The 17,964-nt window shown below is 45.2% G+C and overlaps 1 protein-coding gene across 3 annotated transcripts in view; it reads right to left on the bottom strand.

Moving 5' to 3' along the window:
* Window positions 1-583: 583 nt before the first annotated feature.
* Window positions 584-17,964, bottom strand: part of LOC124541046 — a 42,869-nt gene continuing 25,488 nt past the window's right edge. The window contains exons 2-11 of one of the 3 annotated variants that reach the window (XM_047118850.1): window positions 17,383-17,387; window positions 15,624-15,715; window positions 14,016-14,191; window positions 13,214-13,312; window positions 11,592-12,449; window positions 10,211-10,385; window positions 9,263-9,411; window positions 8,859-9,036; window positions 4,915-4,939; window positions 584-2,279 (exon numbers count right to left, since the gene is read on the bottom strand). In XM_047118850.1, the coding sequence (XP_046974806.1) occupies window positions 2,208-2,279; window positions 4,915-4,939; window positions 8,859-9,036; window positions 9,263-9,411; window positions 10,211-10,385; window positions 11,592-12,449; window positions 13,214-13,312; window positions 14,016-14,191; window positions 15,624-15,706 (1,815 nt within the window). In that variant the 5' untranslated portion in view covers window positions 15,707-15,715; window positions 17,383-17,387 and the 3' untranslated portion in view covers window positions 584-2,207. The remainder of the gene's footprint in view (window positions 2,280-4,914; window positions 4,940-8,858; window positions 9,037-9,262; window positions 9,412-10,210; window positions 10,386-11,591; window positions 12,450-13,213; window positions 13,313-14,015; window positions 14,192-15,623; window positions 15,716-17,382; window positions 17,388-17,964) is intronic. The other 2 variants (XM_047118849.1, XM_047118851.1) reach the window with 2 other exon arrangements.

Genomic DNA, 17,964 nt, shown 5'->3' with positions numbered 1-17,964 from the left:
ATTAGCGGCGACGGCTCACGCGACATACTCTCACACGTCAGACACAACAGCTAGTGTAAACCTAGAATGGCCGATTGATTAAATAACTATGATATTACACACTTCAGGTCCCACACGAAGGGTCGCCGGGGAAACTTGGTTTCCCGCCGATTAGTCGCTACGCAGAGGAACGGACGCCTCTCTGCGTCATCAGCGATTAACTTAACTAACAGAAAACTCGACAGCGGAAAACTTAGCGCGTCACACATCTCGTGACGCGCTATCAATAATTTAGTTTAATCAGTCACAAAAATACAATCTATGAGACTAAGACGGTAGAAGCATCTCGAACACAGGTTGTGTGTCGGTGTGACGCGAATAACAAACAAAGAACGTACACTAAATATAATGATGTACGGACAGACATTTCAAACTATTTTAAAACTCCATACGAGTAATTGAAATTAATTTAATAACATAAAATACTCCAAGGCAAAAACAGATCGTGCATTGCGCAAAAAAACGAAAAAGATGAAGCGCGAAATCTATCGATACGTAATAAAAACTAAATTAATGTTTAAAATTTATACAACTTTATTTACGGAAAAAAATAACTACTTAAATTCTTGCCGGTTCTTATATTCCGAACCGGTGGTAGCTTTACGTTTAAAAGCCTTCATGCATATTTTGATTAATAAACTATTCTTTAACTTATACGGCTCTAACGACGAATATCACTTTTAACCAAGACTGTAACTTTGGCATTAGAGATTGTTTAATAGATCACTCTCAAGCCATTGTAACATGTATGCAGGTAGAGCCGTTTATTTATATAATCATTTTTGAAAATAATTCTGAGGCTTGGTTAACGCCAGACGAACAGTTGTTATTTTGAAACAATGATCAACTTAATCAGAAAGTATAAAGTAAAAATATTGAAAATTGCGTGAATTAACAATATAAAATTCATCAAACAATTAAGAATTTCAACTCGAAATGGCAAAAAATTAAAATAAAAAACAAAAGATTTCCCGCCATTCCCAGACAAACGCTTCTTGTAATTGGCACATGTTGCCTTCTGACGTCAGAAGTCGCCTTGCAGAGTATATTATCGTTTTCACGTTAAGTGGTCACACTGGCCGTATCTTGTGTACAATGGGGGCTCGTGACCACTCTCATCACTCAGTTAAATATAATCAAAGCTTGAAATGTCTGTCCGTACCGCTAACATGTTTCTATCTTACATTGTAAACCATCTTAAATTTGTCCGAGCCGCCATTTCTACTAGAAACTAGATGTAAAATAATCACGAAGGGAAGGTTTTCACTGTTTCCAAAATATAAATATAATCATTGAGCAATCGAATTACCGTTCAAAAAGTAACGGATTAAAACGAGAAAAGATTTTTATAATTAATGTCTTTTAGTGGGAACTGTCGCTAGTACAAAGTTCATAATAAAAAAAAATTATATTAAAATAAAAAATATAAAAATATAATTTGTATCGATAAAAACTATTTCATTTATATATATCGATGTATTAGCGACAGTCATTCCCCCACACATCACTACGCTAAATAGAGTTTATAAAAAAAAATATTGAGTACAAAGATAATCAGAGGAAGACTTTTATATAAAAAGAAATTTGTAAAGTCTTTTATAAAAACCACCAAAAAGCGGTGAAGATGGAAATTATACTTTAAAAAAAACACGCCGGCGTGTATGTTATTCACAGCTTTATATAAAAAAATTCTGATAATTTTAAACAAAAATTAAAAAGTTAAAATAGTAATTATTGGCATGTAATGCGTATATTAGGTATAAATGTTTAAGGGAGTGGTTTTAGTGTTGCTATATGTAAAAATAAAGTGAATAAAAATGGAGGCGTGTCAAAATATAATTTCCATCGCTTTTCTACATTTTCTATTTATAAAATTAATGTATTTTGAATACTGATCATAGCGACTGTTTACAATCATAACCAGGTAAACGCATTCGTGCAACACACGTGCATGTTAAAATTAAATACAAAAACATGTAACTCCATAAAAGATATTCAACATAATAAATAATAATATATCATAATCTTATATTTAGTATAAAGCTTATTACAAATTGTATAAAATTTTCATATAATATAAATATATAACGATAGTAATGCGTTCGCTGCGATTCGTTCGGCGCATGCGCCGTCGCCATTACCTGGTTGTGTATGTAAACATATGGTCCTTAGCATTCATTGGTGACGAGTAAGCGCAGATATCTGTACACTACGTACATACCGCTATGGAGTTCTTTCATCTGAAAGGCGGAGAAGGGCAAATCAAAAAAAATAAATAAAAAAAAAACATCTACATCAAACATCAAGCAGATCTTAGTGGCGACTCGTCGACTATTTAAGATGTCGTCGTAATACGACTCTCGAGTTGGGCACTCGTGCGGTGCGACGCGATACTCCGAACACTATCTATCTTATAGATATATATTTCATTTATAAGGGAGGCAGGCAAACGGACTGACACTGATGAAAAATACTATTTCTAAAATTCCGAATTTGAGGCAGTTATTTTTGACAAAGTAGGAATACTCACTATTGCGGCACAGTATATGTACATTGGTAAAAAAGGCATATTATTCGATACAAGATTTTATAGATAATAAAACGCGGAGTTAATACCTGTTGACTTCCAAGCAGGATATATTAATTTAAATAATTGTATTTAACTAACTTGATTTTGTATTTTTTAAATGTTGACAAAGAGTAACTACTGAGTTTCTTGCCGGTTCTTCTCAGTAGAATTTAGTTTCCGAACCGGTGGTAGCTTCACTTAATTGTTAAATGACGATTCAAAAATGCTTGTAAAAGCCTACTTGAATAAAGTTTATATTGTTTTTAAGTTAGTATTAATAAGCAATTTGAAATAATTTAATAAAAAATGTATGTACAGTCATAAATGGCTGTTTAATAAGAGTAAATAGAAACGTCCTATTCGCACTCGGAAGGTCAGACAGCTGCGTAGCGAACTGTACAGCTGTAAAGGATTATGTCACGCGTGCGATCGGAATGCCATCTGACATTTCAGAACTGATACACGCGGTCTATTACGGAAATAATATACATACATAGATATCACAACATGTAATACATAATCTGCTAGAGTTTTTGTACCTTTAGTTTTTCAGGAACAGTAAATAGCTAACTAAATAATATAAATTACTAACAAAAATTATATATAACACAATAATAATAAATAAGAATAAATAAAATATTCAACTTGTTTTGCTAACGCTCCCTTTACCGTTACGGTTAGCTGTTACTTTCGAAATACTTTAATAAAGTACCGTCTCATTGTCCTGGCACATGCCACTACCCAAACATCTGCAGCCTCAACTAAACCCCCACTGTGGTAGATCCATTCGCCTGCCTCGCCGGTAACGCGACCCCCCCCCCCCGCGCCGCACCCCCCCCCCCCCCCCCGCACCCAACCCCAGCGTAAAGGCACTCACAGCACAATCCCCGGCAGGAGTACTATCACACGTCTTACCGACTACCAGCTTACGACTACGATATACGGATTCGATCACATCACACACGCGACAATCGTTCAACGACTAACCGAATCACTGTATGTATTATATATTACTATATATGTTCTAAATTTAAATATACACCGAGAACAGACTTCGAATGGCGCCAATAATATATCTTTTAAATATACTTATGTTGAACATATTAAATTAATTTATTATATATTTATTTATTAATGCCCGGTTACTTTATTTCAACGATTCATTTTGCTTATCTACGAGATGTCTTTATAACAAAATTTTCAAATGGAGTCCTGTGACTACTCAGACTATTTTAACCAGAGGAGTGAAGTCTAAAAAAAATATTGTTTGACCTTGAAACGGCGCGATATCATTGGTGAGTTTGACTATGACATCCATTATACTTGAAATTACTTTTTGCTTTCAGCAAAGTTGTTATTGATACCATACAAGTGAAATTAAATAAGTCTTAGAATAGTTTCGTATTAAAAATAAGTATATTAATGAGGCACTGTTTGTAGAGTATAATACAACAGAACTAGTAGCAAAACGGATGGCATAAATCAATCTAAGATTTATTTTTCACTTTCTGTGAATGCCGTTATAGTCGATTTAAAAACTTAAGCAAAATTAACTCAAAAACGATTGGTTACTGAATTTACGAATCGTTTGAAACCAGACATTAATCGATGTATTGTAGCAAGTTATAATAGTATTATTTTCTTAATTATTAATAATTAATGAATGTGTTTAATCGCCATACTAGCGGTCTGTTCCCGGTTTTAATATAAGAGTTAAATACAATTAGGCCTCCCATCGATGGCTTGTAAAGCTACAGGTCGGTCGTCATTCGATTTCACAATACTCTTAAGGCTTCGGTAACAACTCAGTTAATGCAAGCAAATTTTAACTTTGCCTCTCACTATTCTTAAACTATTATATTTTAAAGATTCTTTTATATTATTAATAATGATAATTTTTTATTTGTACTTATTAACGATTAACGATTTCAAGGAATTTAGCGAATATTCGTCTATATAAAGTTAAAATTTACGTATCTAACGAAGCCTATACACTAGGGACCCTTGTATCTACGGAACTATACGTTTAAAACAATAATATCACAATGTTACGAACATAAACGAAGCCTTCGACAACAACATCTAAACTATAACGAAAGATTACATTTAAATTAGAAAACATTCGTTGACTGTACACAAGAGTGTATATAACACAACATATCATTATATATTTAAACAAAAATCAGATCTAAGTAAATTCGAGTTCAAATATCTTCAACATGTATAGTTGGCTAATGCCGTTACGCGAGCGCCATCTTGGCGATTTGTTTGGCGCGCCGCCTGGGCTTCAGCCGGTCCCTCCTTACCTGCGTCAGCCGCACGCGCTCGCACCTGCCGACAAAACGCACGCGTTAGTCTGCGAGACACTGACACGGGTCCAACGGGCAATGTTTTGTTTAAACGAGTTATTAACAGAATTTATATAACCGTGGCAGCAAATATTTACACAGACATGCCACCTGATTAATAGTGGTCACCAGAATCTATCACCATTATCGCCACAGGTTATCTTAACAATTCCTTATGAGGCGACGTTTCTATGCCATCAATAAATAATACTATGAGATGTTATACCTCTTGTGCCTGTGGTTACCCTGACTTACTCACCCGCCTGTGCCCCATGTCACCCACCTGTGCCGCATGTCACCCACCTGCGGCGCATGTCACTCGCCCGTGCCCCATGTCACCCACCTGTGCCGCATGTCACCCACCTGTGCCGCATGTCACCCACCTGTGCCCCATGTCACCCACCTGCGGCGCATGTCACTCGCCCGTGCCCCATGTCACCCACCTGCGGCGCATGTCACTCGCCCGTGCCCCATGTCACCCACCTGCGGCGCATGTCACTCGCCCGTGCCCCATGTCACCCACCTGCGGCGCATGTCACTCGCCCGTGCCCCATGTCACCCACCTGCGGCGCATGTCACCCACCTGTGCCCCATGTCACCCACCTGTGCCGCATGTCACCCACCTGTGCCCCATGTCACCCACCTGCGGCGCATGTCACTCGTCCGTGCCCCATGTCACCCACCTGCGGCGCATGTCAATCGCCCGTGCCCCATGTCACCCACCTGCGGCGCATGTCACCCACCTGTGCCCCATGTCACTCACCTGTGCCGCATGTCACCCACCTGTGCCCCATGTCACCCACCTGCGGCGCATGTCACTCGTCCGTGCCCCATGTCACCCACCTGCGGCGCATGTCAATCGCCCGTGCCCCATGTCACCCACCTGTGCCGCATGTCACCCACCTGTGCCGCATGTCACCCACCTGCGGCGCATGTCAATCGCCCGTGCCCCATGTCACCCACCTGCGGCGCATGTCACTCGCCCGTGCCCCATGTCACCCACCTGCGGCGCATGTCACTCGCCCGTGCCCCATGTCACCCACCTGCGGCGCATGTCACTCGCCCGTGCCCCATGTCACCCACCTGCGGCGCATGTCAATCGCCCGTGCCCCATGTCACCCACCTGTGCCGCATGTCACCCACCTGTGCCGCATGTCACCCACCTGCGGCGCATGTCACTCGCCCGTGCCCCATGTCACCCACCTGTGCCCCATGTCACCCACCTGTGCCGCATGTCACCCACCTGTGCCCCATGTCACCCACCTGCGGCGCATGTCACTCGTCCGTGCCCCATGTCACCCACCTGCGGCGCATGTCAATCGCCCGTGCCCCATGTCACCCACCTGCGGCGCATGTCACCCACCTGTGCCCCATGTCACTCACCTGTGCCGCATGTCACCCACCTGTGCCCCATGTCACCCACCTGCGGCGCATGTCACTCGTCCGTGCCCCATGTCACCCACCTGCGGCGCATGTCAATCGCCCGTGCCCCATGTCACCCACCTGTGCCGCATGTCACCCACCTGTGCCGCATGTCACCCACCTGCGGCGCATGTCAATCGCCCGTGCCCCATGTCACCCACCTGCGGCGCATGTCACTCGCCCGTGCCCCATGTCACCCACCTGCGGCGCATGTCACTCGCCCGTGCCCCATGTCACCCACCTGCGGCGCATGTCACTCGCCCGTGCCCCATGTCACCCACCTGCGGCGCATGTCACTCGCCCGTGCCCCATGTCACCCACCTGTGCCGCATGTCACCCACCTGTGCCCCATGTCACCCACCTGCGGCGCATGTCACTCGCCCGTGCCCCATGTCACCCACCTGCGGCGCATGTCACTCGCCCGTGCCCCATGTCACCCACCTGCGGCGCATGTCACTCGCCCGTGCCCCATGTCACCCACCTGCGGCGCATGTCACTCGCCCGTGCCCCATGTCACCCACCTGCGGCGCATGTCACTCGCCCGTGCCCCATGTCACCCACCTGCGGCGCATGTCACTCGCCCGTGCCCCATGTCACCCACCTGCGGCGCATGTCAATCGCCCGTGCCCCATGTTACCCACCTGTGCCGCATGTCACCCACCTGTGCCGCATGTCACCCACCTGCGGCGCATGTCAATCGCCCGTGCCCCATGTCACCCACCTGTGCCGCATGTCACCCACCTGTGCCCCATGTCACCCACCTGCGGCGCATGTCACTCGCCCGTGCCCCATGTCACCCACCTGCGGCGCATGTCACTCGCCCGTGCCCCATGTCACCCACCTGCGGCGCATGTCACTCGCCCGTGCCCCATGTCACCCACCTGCGGCGCATGTCACTCGCCCGTGCCCCATGTCACCCACCTGCGGCGCATGTCAATCGCCCGTGCCCCATGTCACCCACCTGTGCCGCATGTCACCCACCTGTGCCCCATGTCACCCACCTGCGGCGCATGTCACTCGCCCGTGCCCCATGTCACCCACCTGCGGCGCATGTCACTCGCCCGTGCCCCATGTCACCCACCTGCGGCGCATGTCACTCGCCCGTGCCCCATGTCACCCACCTGCGGCGCATGTCACTCGCCCGTGCCCCATGTCACCCACCTGCGGCGCATGTCACTCGCCCGTGCCCCATGTCACCCACCTGCGGCGCATGTCACTCGCCCGTGCCCCATGTCACCCACCTGCGGCGCATGTCAATCGCCCGTGCCCCATGTTACCCACCTGTGCCGCATGTCACCCACCTGTGCCGCATGTCACCCACCTGCGGCGCATGTCAATCGCCCGTGCCCCATGTCACCCACCTGTGCCGCATGTCACCCACCTGTGCCCCATGTCACCCACCTGCGGCGCATGTCACTCGCCCGTGCCCCATGTCACCCACCTGCGGCGCATGTCACTCGCCCGTGCCCCATGTCACCCACCTGCGGCGCATGTCACTCGCCCGTGCCCCATGTCACCCACCTGCGGCGCATGTCAATCGCCCGTGCCCCATGTCACCCACCTGTGCCGCATGTCACCCACCTGTGCCCCATGTCACCCACCTGCGGCGCATGTCACTCGCCCGTGCCCCATGTCACCCACCTGCGGCGCATGTCACTCGCCCGTGCCCCATGTCACCCACCTGCGGCGCATGTCACTCGCCCGTGCCCCATGTCACCCACCTGCGGCGCATGTCAATCGCCCGTGCCCCATGTCACCCACCTGTGCCGCATGTCACCCACCTGTGCCCCATGTCACCCACCTGCGGCGCATGTCACTCGCCCGTGCCCCATGTCACCCACCTGCGGCGCATGTCACTCGCCCGTGCCCCATGTCACCCACCTGCGGCGCATGTCACTCGCCCGTGCCCCATGTCACCCACCTGCGGCGCATGTCACTCGCCCGTGCCCCATGTCACCCACCTGCGGCGCATGTCACTCGCCCGTGCCCCATGTCACCCACCTGCGGCGCATGTCACTCGCCCGTGCCCCATGTCACCCACCTGCGGCGCATGTCAATCGCCCGTGCCCCATGTTACCCACCTGTGCCGCATGTCACCCACCTGTGCCGCATGTCACCCACCTGCGGCGCATGTCAATCGCCCGTGCCCCATGTCACCCACCTGTGCCGCATGTCACCCACCTGTGCCCCATGTCACCCACCTGCGGCGCATGTCACTCGCCCGTGCCCCATGTCACCCACCTGCGGCGCATGTCACTCGCCCGTGCCCCATGTCACCCACCTGCGGCGCATGTCACTCGCCCGTGCCCCATGTCACCCACCTGCGGCGCATGTCAATCGCCCGTGCCCCATGTCACCCACCTGTGCCGCATGTCACCCACCTGTGCCCCATGTCACCCACCTGCGGCGCATGTCACTCGCCCGTGCCCCATGTCACCCACCTGCGGCGCACGTCACCCGCCCGTGCGCGCGTCACTCACCGGTCGACGTGTCGCGCGTCGGCGAGGCCGCGCGCCACGTGTCGCATGTGCGCGGGCTGCACGCGGTGCGCCGTGAGGTGCGAGTGCGCGACGCACGCGCTGTTGCCGACCGCGCTGTACGAGAAGCCCGGCTCGTCGCGCGGCACGATGCGCGGCCTCGCTCGCACCGCGCACATCCCTACAACACGGATCACATACATTTAAAAGAGGTCGCAGGCGACGTAACTTAAGCTGTACCACGGAAATGGGGTCCCACAGGGTACAGTCGGAGGGCCTGTTTTATTACAAATGTATAATAATGATGTAATCTAAATTTATCGAAAGTCTTTTGCAAAAGTTAAGTATTTGCAAGTGATCTCTGATTTGTAGAGTGAGTACAACGATGTCGAGTAATGGTAACTCACCGGTGATGTAGATGTCCTCGAGGTGGAAGTAGCTGGTGCGCAGCGCGGCCTCGTACAGCGCGTGCGCGGCGGGCGCCGACAGCGCGTAGCCCGTGCCCGACAGGTAGCGCGGGTACACGCGCCCGCCGTACATGTAGCGCGGGCTGTACCTGCGCCGCCGGGCCATTAGTGCACAGCGTAGTGTGGCGGTGGCTTAACGAAACTTTGATATCAATTGCGAACGAAACAGCTCCATTTACATTAGTGCCAATTATATTTACAACCGCCGTTGGTGTCCAACAACAACAACAACAACAACAGCCTGTAAATTCCCACTGCTGGGCTTTTGACGACCTCCATGGTCGAGTGGTGTGTACACCGGTTTTCATGGGTACGCCACTCTGAGGTCCCGGGTTCGATTCCCGGCCGAGTCGATGTAGATTACCATTAGTTTTCTATGTTGTCTTGGGTCTGGGTGTTTGTGGTGCCACCGTTACTTCTGATTTCCATAACACAAGTGCTTCAGCTACTTACATTGGGATCAGAGTAATGTATGTGATGTTGTCTCATATTTATTTATTTATTTATTATTTAAAGGCCTCCTCTCCGTTTGAGGAGAAGGTTTGGAACATATTCCACTACGCTGTTCCAATGCGAATTGGTGGAATACACATGTGGCAGAATTTCTATGAAATCTGTCACATGCAGGTTTCCTCACGATGTTTTCCTTCACCGCCGAACACGAGATGAATTATAAAGACAATTTAAGCACATGAATCAGCGGTGCTTGCCTGAATTTGAACCCGATATCATCGGTTAAGATGCACGCGGGGCCATCTTGACTCGTCGGTGTCCGATGAGACCGAAATCATTCAATGTTTTATACATACATATACTACAAACGTTAGATCTTACGCTTTATGAGAGTAGTGTTCATTTGACTACTAGCAGATGGGGTAACCTACTCACCACTTGCTGCCCACATCCTGCACGGGCCTCGCGCCGCATATGAGGTCGCCTATTAGCAGGTACTCCTTCTCCTGGCCCTTGGTGGAGTCGTGGACCTTGGAGCGGTTGCGGAGATTCTCGATGAGGTTCGGAACGTTCACGTACATGTCGTCGTCAGTCTTGAGAATGTAACGAGCTGGAGGCGGAAATAAATTAGGAAATAATTTGGTGGAAGATAAACGCTTGATTTTGATAGCATTGCCATCCTTACGCCGAAGAGGTACTAATTTTTACTATGTTTGTCTGATTTCAATAATGCTTTTTTGTTGAAGCTTGATTATGATTTGTTTGAAAGCTGACTTTTAATGTCTTAGATTCCGGCCTCTTAAGTGGTATCCCTGGAATACGACCAATGAAGTTATGAGCGTTTTCTGCCAAGAAACATTCAACCCAAAAACTCCCGTTCCCCAGAAAGATTACAAAACCATTAATCTTATTACATTATGAGATTCGTATCTTGATTGTGTCTGTAGCCGTACTGCGAGACAGTTCCACATCGTGCAATTTAATTAATAATTTTATCCGTAGCCATCGCATATATATATATTTATAAATCTTACTTATTTGTAGCAATAATTTATTATTTGTACTTGGGTAAGGAAGGCTGGCCCTCATTAACATAGGTTCACTTAATCTAGCTAGAATGACCAGGCTGACTTGTATGAAATATTTGTTAATAAAATCCTGCCACGGCGGAGTTAAGGGCTCCTCCTCCTTTGAAGAGGTTTGGTCAAGATTTGAACTTATTCCACCACGCTGCCCTAATGCCAGTTGTTGGAAATACACGTGGAGTTTCATTCAAATTAGACTTGAAGGTTTCCTCACGATAATTTCCTTCGCCGAGATGAATTACCACCGACAAATTAAGTACGTCGTAACTCAGTGGCGCTAGCCTGGATTCGAACCAACCACTAGGCTACACCGTCTCGCCTTTTTAAATGATCTTTGTTAACTTTAATGATTGCGTGAGTTGACCATTTAGAGACATAACTAAATTATTTTAATTACAACAACAACAACAGCCTGTAAATTCCCACCGCTGGGCTAAAGGCCTCCTCTCCCTTTGAGGAGAAGGTTTGGAATATATTCCACCACGCTGTTCCAATGCGGGTTGGTGGAATACACATGTGGCAGAATTTCTATGAAATTTGTCACATGCAGGTTTCCTCACGATGTTTTCCTTCACCGCTGAGCACGAGATGAATTATAAAGACAAATTAAGCACATTAATCAGCGGTGCTTGCCTGGGTTTGAACCCGCAATCATCGGTTAAGATGCACGCGTTCTAACCGCTGGGCCATCTCGACTTATTAAATTTCACATTATACAACAATGACCTTACCGCTTTGGTTGCAGTTGTTGGTGACCCACTTCAGCATCATGATGGACTTGAGCGTCAAGTTGTTGTACGAATCAATGAATCCCTCCTGAATCACGTCTCCGTATTTATCTACTTCCTCGTCGATCTTCTCCTGGATTTCCGTATCGTTGTCCTGGGACGGCAGACCCAGTAGGAACACCAGTTTGAAATCGACATCCGTGTTGTCAGACTCGCGCTCCATGATCTCACTCTTGGGGAAATCCTTGGACTTCTTCAGTAGTGTTAGAACTTTGTCCAAATCTGGACTCTCTTCGTACCCCTTCGGAGGGATCTTCATTATATTCGACTCGTAGTCGTAGTCCACGTTCAGATCTTCCTCTGGTTCGTTCAATTCCTTGTTCATGTCAAATTCTGGCAACATTTCCTGTTCCTTTTCATCTTCGAACCGTTTCTCAGGCGTCACGTTCTCCACGTCGATTAGGTTGCTCTGCAACGCTTTAGCTAACTCCGGCAGGAGCCGATTGAAACCGGATATTTCTCGTTTTTTCCTATCTACCATATTTACACTTAGATTAACCTTCCGCTCCTCGAACAGATCGTACGTATAATTGTAATGTTTATACTTCTCCCGAACCGCGGCGAATATTTTCGCCGTTCGGATGTAGTTGTCGTAACTGCCCCACGTCTCGCGTATCGCAATGCGCTGCGCGAAGTTGCTCGTGGAAGAACAGACTACTATGAGTAGGAATAAACTATTTTTACTCTTTCTACTGCTCTTTGGACATATGTCCTTTGGCTCGTGGACCGTCGTCACGTTGTCCGGCTGCACGTATATCTTTGTGTCCCTGTTGGTGTGGACCGACCATCCCGCAACGGCCACTGGAACATAAACGCGAGAGTCAGGAACATCTTGTAATAAGTGCTTACATGTTAATGGCCTCCGCTGGGCAGAAGCATCCACTCGTCTCAAGAGTACGTTTAAAGCTTATTTTACTGAGCTGGCTGAGTGTAGATTTGTGGACACAAATGAAATAGAACATCAGGCACATAAAGATTTCCAAACGATGTGATGAAGGGAAAAAGTGGTTTATACATTTACGTATTTATTGCGCAAAATCGCAACGCAACTCCTGTTACCCAAACAATCAGTGCAGGACGAGATGTTGTCCTGAACAGACTTGTGATATTTTGCTCCTCAAACCTCAAAACGAAGGAAAGCATTGAGAATATTTATAAATTTTCTTTTGGCTGGTTACGCCCATTTAAGCAAAATCGACGACTTCATAATGTGCACATAAATGACCTTTGAAGATAATCAAAGAGATTTCTAGACGGAAAAACCATCGGATTTGCAGACTCTAGATTCTAGTCGTTCGGACATCGAATAACGAGAATCACAAATGGTCACAGACACTTGCTAAAATAGAGTCGGCATGTAACGTGTCTGCGTCTTATTAACACGCTTGTTAGTTCTTTTAAAAACTTGGTAATTAGAGCCAAAGGTCGCGCTCATTCGAAATCGAGAATATTTTGACAAATTATTTAGAAATCACAAAATATATGTTTGGAGCTTCAAATTTACTGTAATTACTTATTAATATTACGTTCTTAAATATACACATAGACAAATTAAAAAGAGTTACTGTATAAATTATGAGCGCGTGGAATGTTGGCAAGGATGCTAGCGGCATATCCCGATCCTCTGGACAAAAATGAAGTAGCCCTCTTGTCACTGGGTTCCTCTGGACAAAAACGAACCAGCTTTCCTGTCATCGGTGGAGGCAATAGGGCGAACACTACTACTCCAAGGTCCAAGTTATTACTTGTTATAATAATCATTACAGATTAGAAAGAGTTACATGAATTACGAAATATTCATTTAAGCTCGGGCTCCAGTTATGTAAATTTATATTTTATTAACAAACCGACTTAATTAAATGAAACATGTAACGACTTCAAAACGCCATAAGCCTCTTATCGAAGATTACGTCGACGTCAAATAATTTACATGTAGGTACATTTATTTGCGGCAGAAATTGATTAGTTTTCAAACGAAATGTTAATTATAAACATACAAATTATTATGAGGCCGCGTTTCGCTCGCTTTTTATGGATTGGTCGTCAGTCGTGAGGCATTAATAGTAAGGTATCTTTCCTTGGATATCAATCTTCAATACGAAACGTCATCGAATTCATTTTATTTTAGAATTAATGTACATACATAAATTATTTATGATACCTTTGATGATACTCCTAAACCAATATGTATATAACTTTTAACAGATCATACAACGTTTTCGGAGAACGATCTAGTAAATTAATTTTAGTATGTAACTATTAAAATAACTAATTGATTTCATTGCCACAAATGAAGCATTACTTTTTTTTTTAAATTGGCGTGGTTATGGGCACTTGGCCAGAAGTAGTATAGTATTAGCCCGTTACCTTTAGGCAGCTGGTCGTTGGCTCTGTTGTAGACGGGGATGTAGAGCAGCACGCAGAACAGTATCATGGCGGTGCTGAAGAGCGAGCACTTGGCGACCGCCGTCACCGCCCAGCGGCGCTCGCGCTCGAACTTGATGTCGCGCGCGAGCGGCACGTAGCGCCGCGCCTTGTCGTATCTGGAATGAGGGCCGCTTCTATGGAGGACTTGTACCAGTCAGGGGCTATGGTGATATTGCATATAACTAACGAGTGCAGGTAAGCCGTCCTCTTGAATCGCTCTGTTTATTGACAAACAACGACAGCCTGTCATTTTCTCACTGATGGACAAAGCCCTCCTTCCCCTTTGAGGAGATGGTTTTGGAACATTTTCCTCCACGCTGTTCCAATACGGGTTAGGTTACACATGTGGCAAAATTTCTATGAATTTAAACACGTACAGGTTTCCTCATGATGTTTTCCTTCACCGCCCGAGGCGAATTATCAACACAAATTACGCACATGAATATTCAGTGGGTTTGAACCCGCAATCGTAGGCCTCAACTAAACCTTTCCATACATCTCTTTCCTATGTCAGATCCACTATGTTACACACTCGTTATACTATACGTATATTTGTGTGCGTCACAAAACACACGCATATAAGTTCCATCTTTACACACAAATGTATTTTATTTTGAACAATGCTTTGCGACCATTGTATTTTTCCGCCGCTTCGTTTATGATGCGAGCGAGTTTGTGTACAAACGCGCTGTGAGTACGTAATTAATTAGGTTAAAGGCTTATGTCGTGTATGTGGGAATGCTTGATTACAGTCAGATGAACGACTACGAATGGTAGCTTCTTTGAAGACGTATCTAGAAATTTATTATTACTTATTTGGGAATAGTAATAGGGGGCACGAGGCTCGGCTGATGGAAAGTGATTACCACCGCCCACCGCGCACCGCAACACCGGGGGGCTTGCAGGTGGATTTCCGGCCTTTACAATTATTTGACTATTGCTTTTTTTATATGTAAACAAACGATTTTACTCCACCCGATGGGATGTGGTAATGGAGTTCAAAGTCAAACACCAGTACACGAAAAAATTAACTGCATTGCCTCCCTCGCCATGCTTCGTTTAAAGGAACCCATGTTATACGATGACGAAAACACGTGTACTAGTAGAGAACGCCATTATTTGCGGCGCGACAAAGAAAAAAGCAGCAAAATTTCGTGCGCGATTGAAAGGGGTCCTACCCTTTCTGTGTTCCAGTTTAAAGTCTAAGTAAGTCAATGTAGCTACAGATTAAAGAGATGTAATAATTCATTTCATTATGAAATGGTTGAGCCGAGATAACCGAGTGACTAGAAGTCCCAGCCGATGATTGCGCGTTCAAACTCAGGTAAGAGCGACTAAATATTCATGCTTCATTTCATCTCAGGCCCGATGGTGCACCGTGAGGTCGTGAACACATCTTCAGTGTTGTGGAATGGAGAAGAGGCCTAAGCTCAGTGATTGGGACACTTACAGGTCGCTACTTTATACTACTGATATTTATTTACAAGAATTTATAATGAATAACTTATGCAGGATATTGTGTTTTATATTATATAATAATGTGTAAACCTGTAGGAGAGTATGGGACTGTCGTCACTGTCCTTCTCCGAGTAGCCATCGTCATCCCATTGTTGGTGGACATCGCGGGCCATGTATCGGTGCTGAAACAAACACATCCAAAGTTATACCAATCGCCATAATGCTGTAACAAGTTATACTTTATCATTCTATCAATCTTGAATCTTTGTACGATTTATAACGAATCTTATGTTTATTTCACGTTGCTAACTGGGTCTCGAATTCCTGGGTTCAATCCCCGAGTCAGGCCAGTGTGTATTTCAAATTCCATTTTAACTTATCGATAGTTACAATCAAAAATAACAAAAGTCATAAAATTACACTACGGCGTACGCAGATCCAGTGAACGAAAGTTTGCGAATTGTACCCTGGAGACGCATGTCCTACAGTCCTGGGTCTCACCACTAAAAGATGGTAAATGGTGAAATTTAGAACTGCAACTATAACGTTTGTGCATGAGGCGATACCACATAGACACTTGATGAGGTTCAGTTTTGTAAGGTACGTTTATAAAAGATAGTAAGTTCAAAACTGATGAGACGCTTGATGACACAATTGCTTTACAATTACATACGATGCCTTACTCTTGTCACACGCGAACGAAACCGGCCAGAAACTGTAGAGCTACTGTAATGATTTTTTGGAAGATACTAATCCGTTTAATATGGAAGTTTAAGCTTATTTACGTAAGTGGCTTAATTTATATAACATTAGTTTTTAGCAGACCCACGTGTGAGGGGAAGAGTGGTTCTGATGTTAGGTAAATTTTCTGCTATAAAATCTATGTGCTTTACAGATCATAACCTATCTCTTTTGGGCCTGATTGGCTCACAAACATCCATCCAAACTTTCGTACTAACCACGGCACTACTAGAAACCATTCCTTACATTGTCAAGGCGACAGCGACCTTGGGAACTAAGATGTCTCCTGTGTCGATAGATACAGACCACAGCGGTTCACCCTTCGAACCGGAACACAACAATACGTTAAATACGTATTGCTGAGGCGGTAGAAAATACACATAGTTGAAATCGAAGTAACGACTGATTTTCTTGTCCGTTCGTGGTAGAATCTACATTCTGATTTCTGAATCGATGATAGTTTTACATATAATTTATTATAACTAGCGATCCGCCCCGGCTTCGTACGGGCATTACTGGTACTAAATATACTACCTACAGAAATTGTTTACAGTAGAAACTTCTAAAATTATCAGCGTGTCTTTACTATATTGTCCTTATCTATTAAAAAAAACGCATCAAAATCCGTTGCGTAATTTTAAAGATCTAAGCATACACAGAGACAGACAGCGGTAAGCGACTTTGTTTTATATACTCTAAGTAATAATAATGATACTGTAAGATAATGCTAAAAAACATTTGTCTTATAGATATTTAAACGATGTACGTATGATCTTAAGCCGGGTTTCGACATTTCACGAGTGATCTCGCTCGCGAAACGAGTTTTACAGAATAGCCGCTGAAGTTTGGCTCTCTGACACGTTCGGGCGCCGGCCGGCCTAATGTCACCGGCGGCCCACTCGACGCGTTTCTCACTAAAAACTTTGAATACACCGTTAGTACTCCGCACTAAATGCTATCCGCGCAACTTGGATCGTGCGTTTGGAATCGACATTGTGCGAGGTTGACTTTTTTGCTGAGTTGACGTCCATAAGCGTGCCGTCCCAGATCGGAGAATTGAAAATAAAGTATATAAATTAGCCTTGCGTTCCGTTATGTATAATATATTGTTTGGTTGTATTTTTAAATGTTGAAAAAGGGGAACTACTCAATTTCTTGGCCGGTGGTTGCTTCACTTAATATTGTTGTTAAATGATGATTCAATGGTGCTTGTCTAGAAGCCTACTTGAAGTAGATTCAAAAAGAAAAAATAGCCCGTACGAGAACGATATTTGAAAATAGTACATAATTAAAAATATCAGTCTTAATGTATTTTCGAGAGACTATTCATTTTATGCAGCGGTAACGGTGCATCGAAGTTATTATTTAACTTGTAAATAGTAAGCTGACAGGCAAAGAGGCACTATAATTGGTCACCGGGCAGACATTGGAGCTCTATTAGATATTAACAATCCCCTAGATCGACACACACCATTGCCTTAGCATCACGCTGATGCCGGTGGACACACTGGCTATCACCCTTTAAACCGGAACACACCAAGTGTTAGAATATCTGATAAATGGTAAGTACCTGATGGCTTTACATAGAGAAGAAATACCTGTACTTTGTGGCAAGCTTTAGGGGAGGCATATGCTGGGAAGCAAGATAATCTTGGCAAATGTTATGAGAGTAACCATAGCCTTTAATACG

This window comes from Vanessa cardui, chromosome 27 (genome assembly GCF_905220365.1).
Source record: "Vanessa cardui chromosome 27, ilVanCard2.1, whole genome shotgun sequence".
Taxonomy (NCBI): Eukaryota; Metazoa; Arthropoda; class Insecta; order Lepidoptera; family Nymphalidae; genus Vanessa; species Vanessa cardui.
The sequence above is the reverse complement of the archived record's forward strand: the minus strand, read 5'-3'. Positions and strand labels throughout refer to the sequence as shown.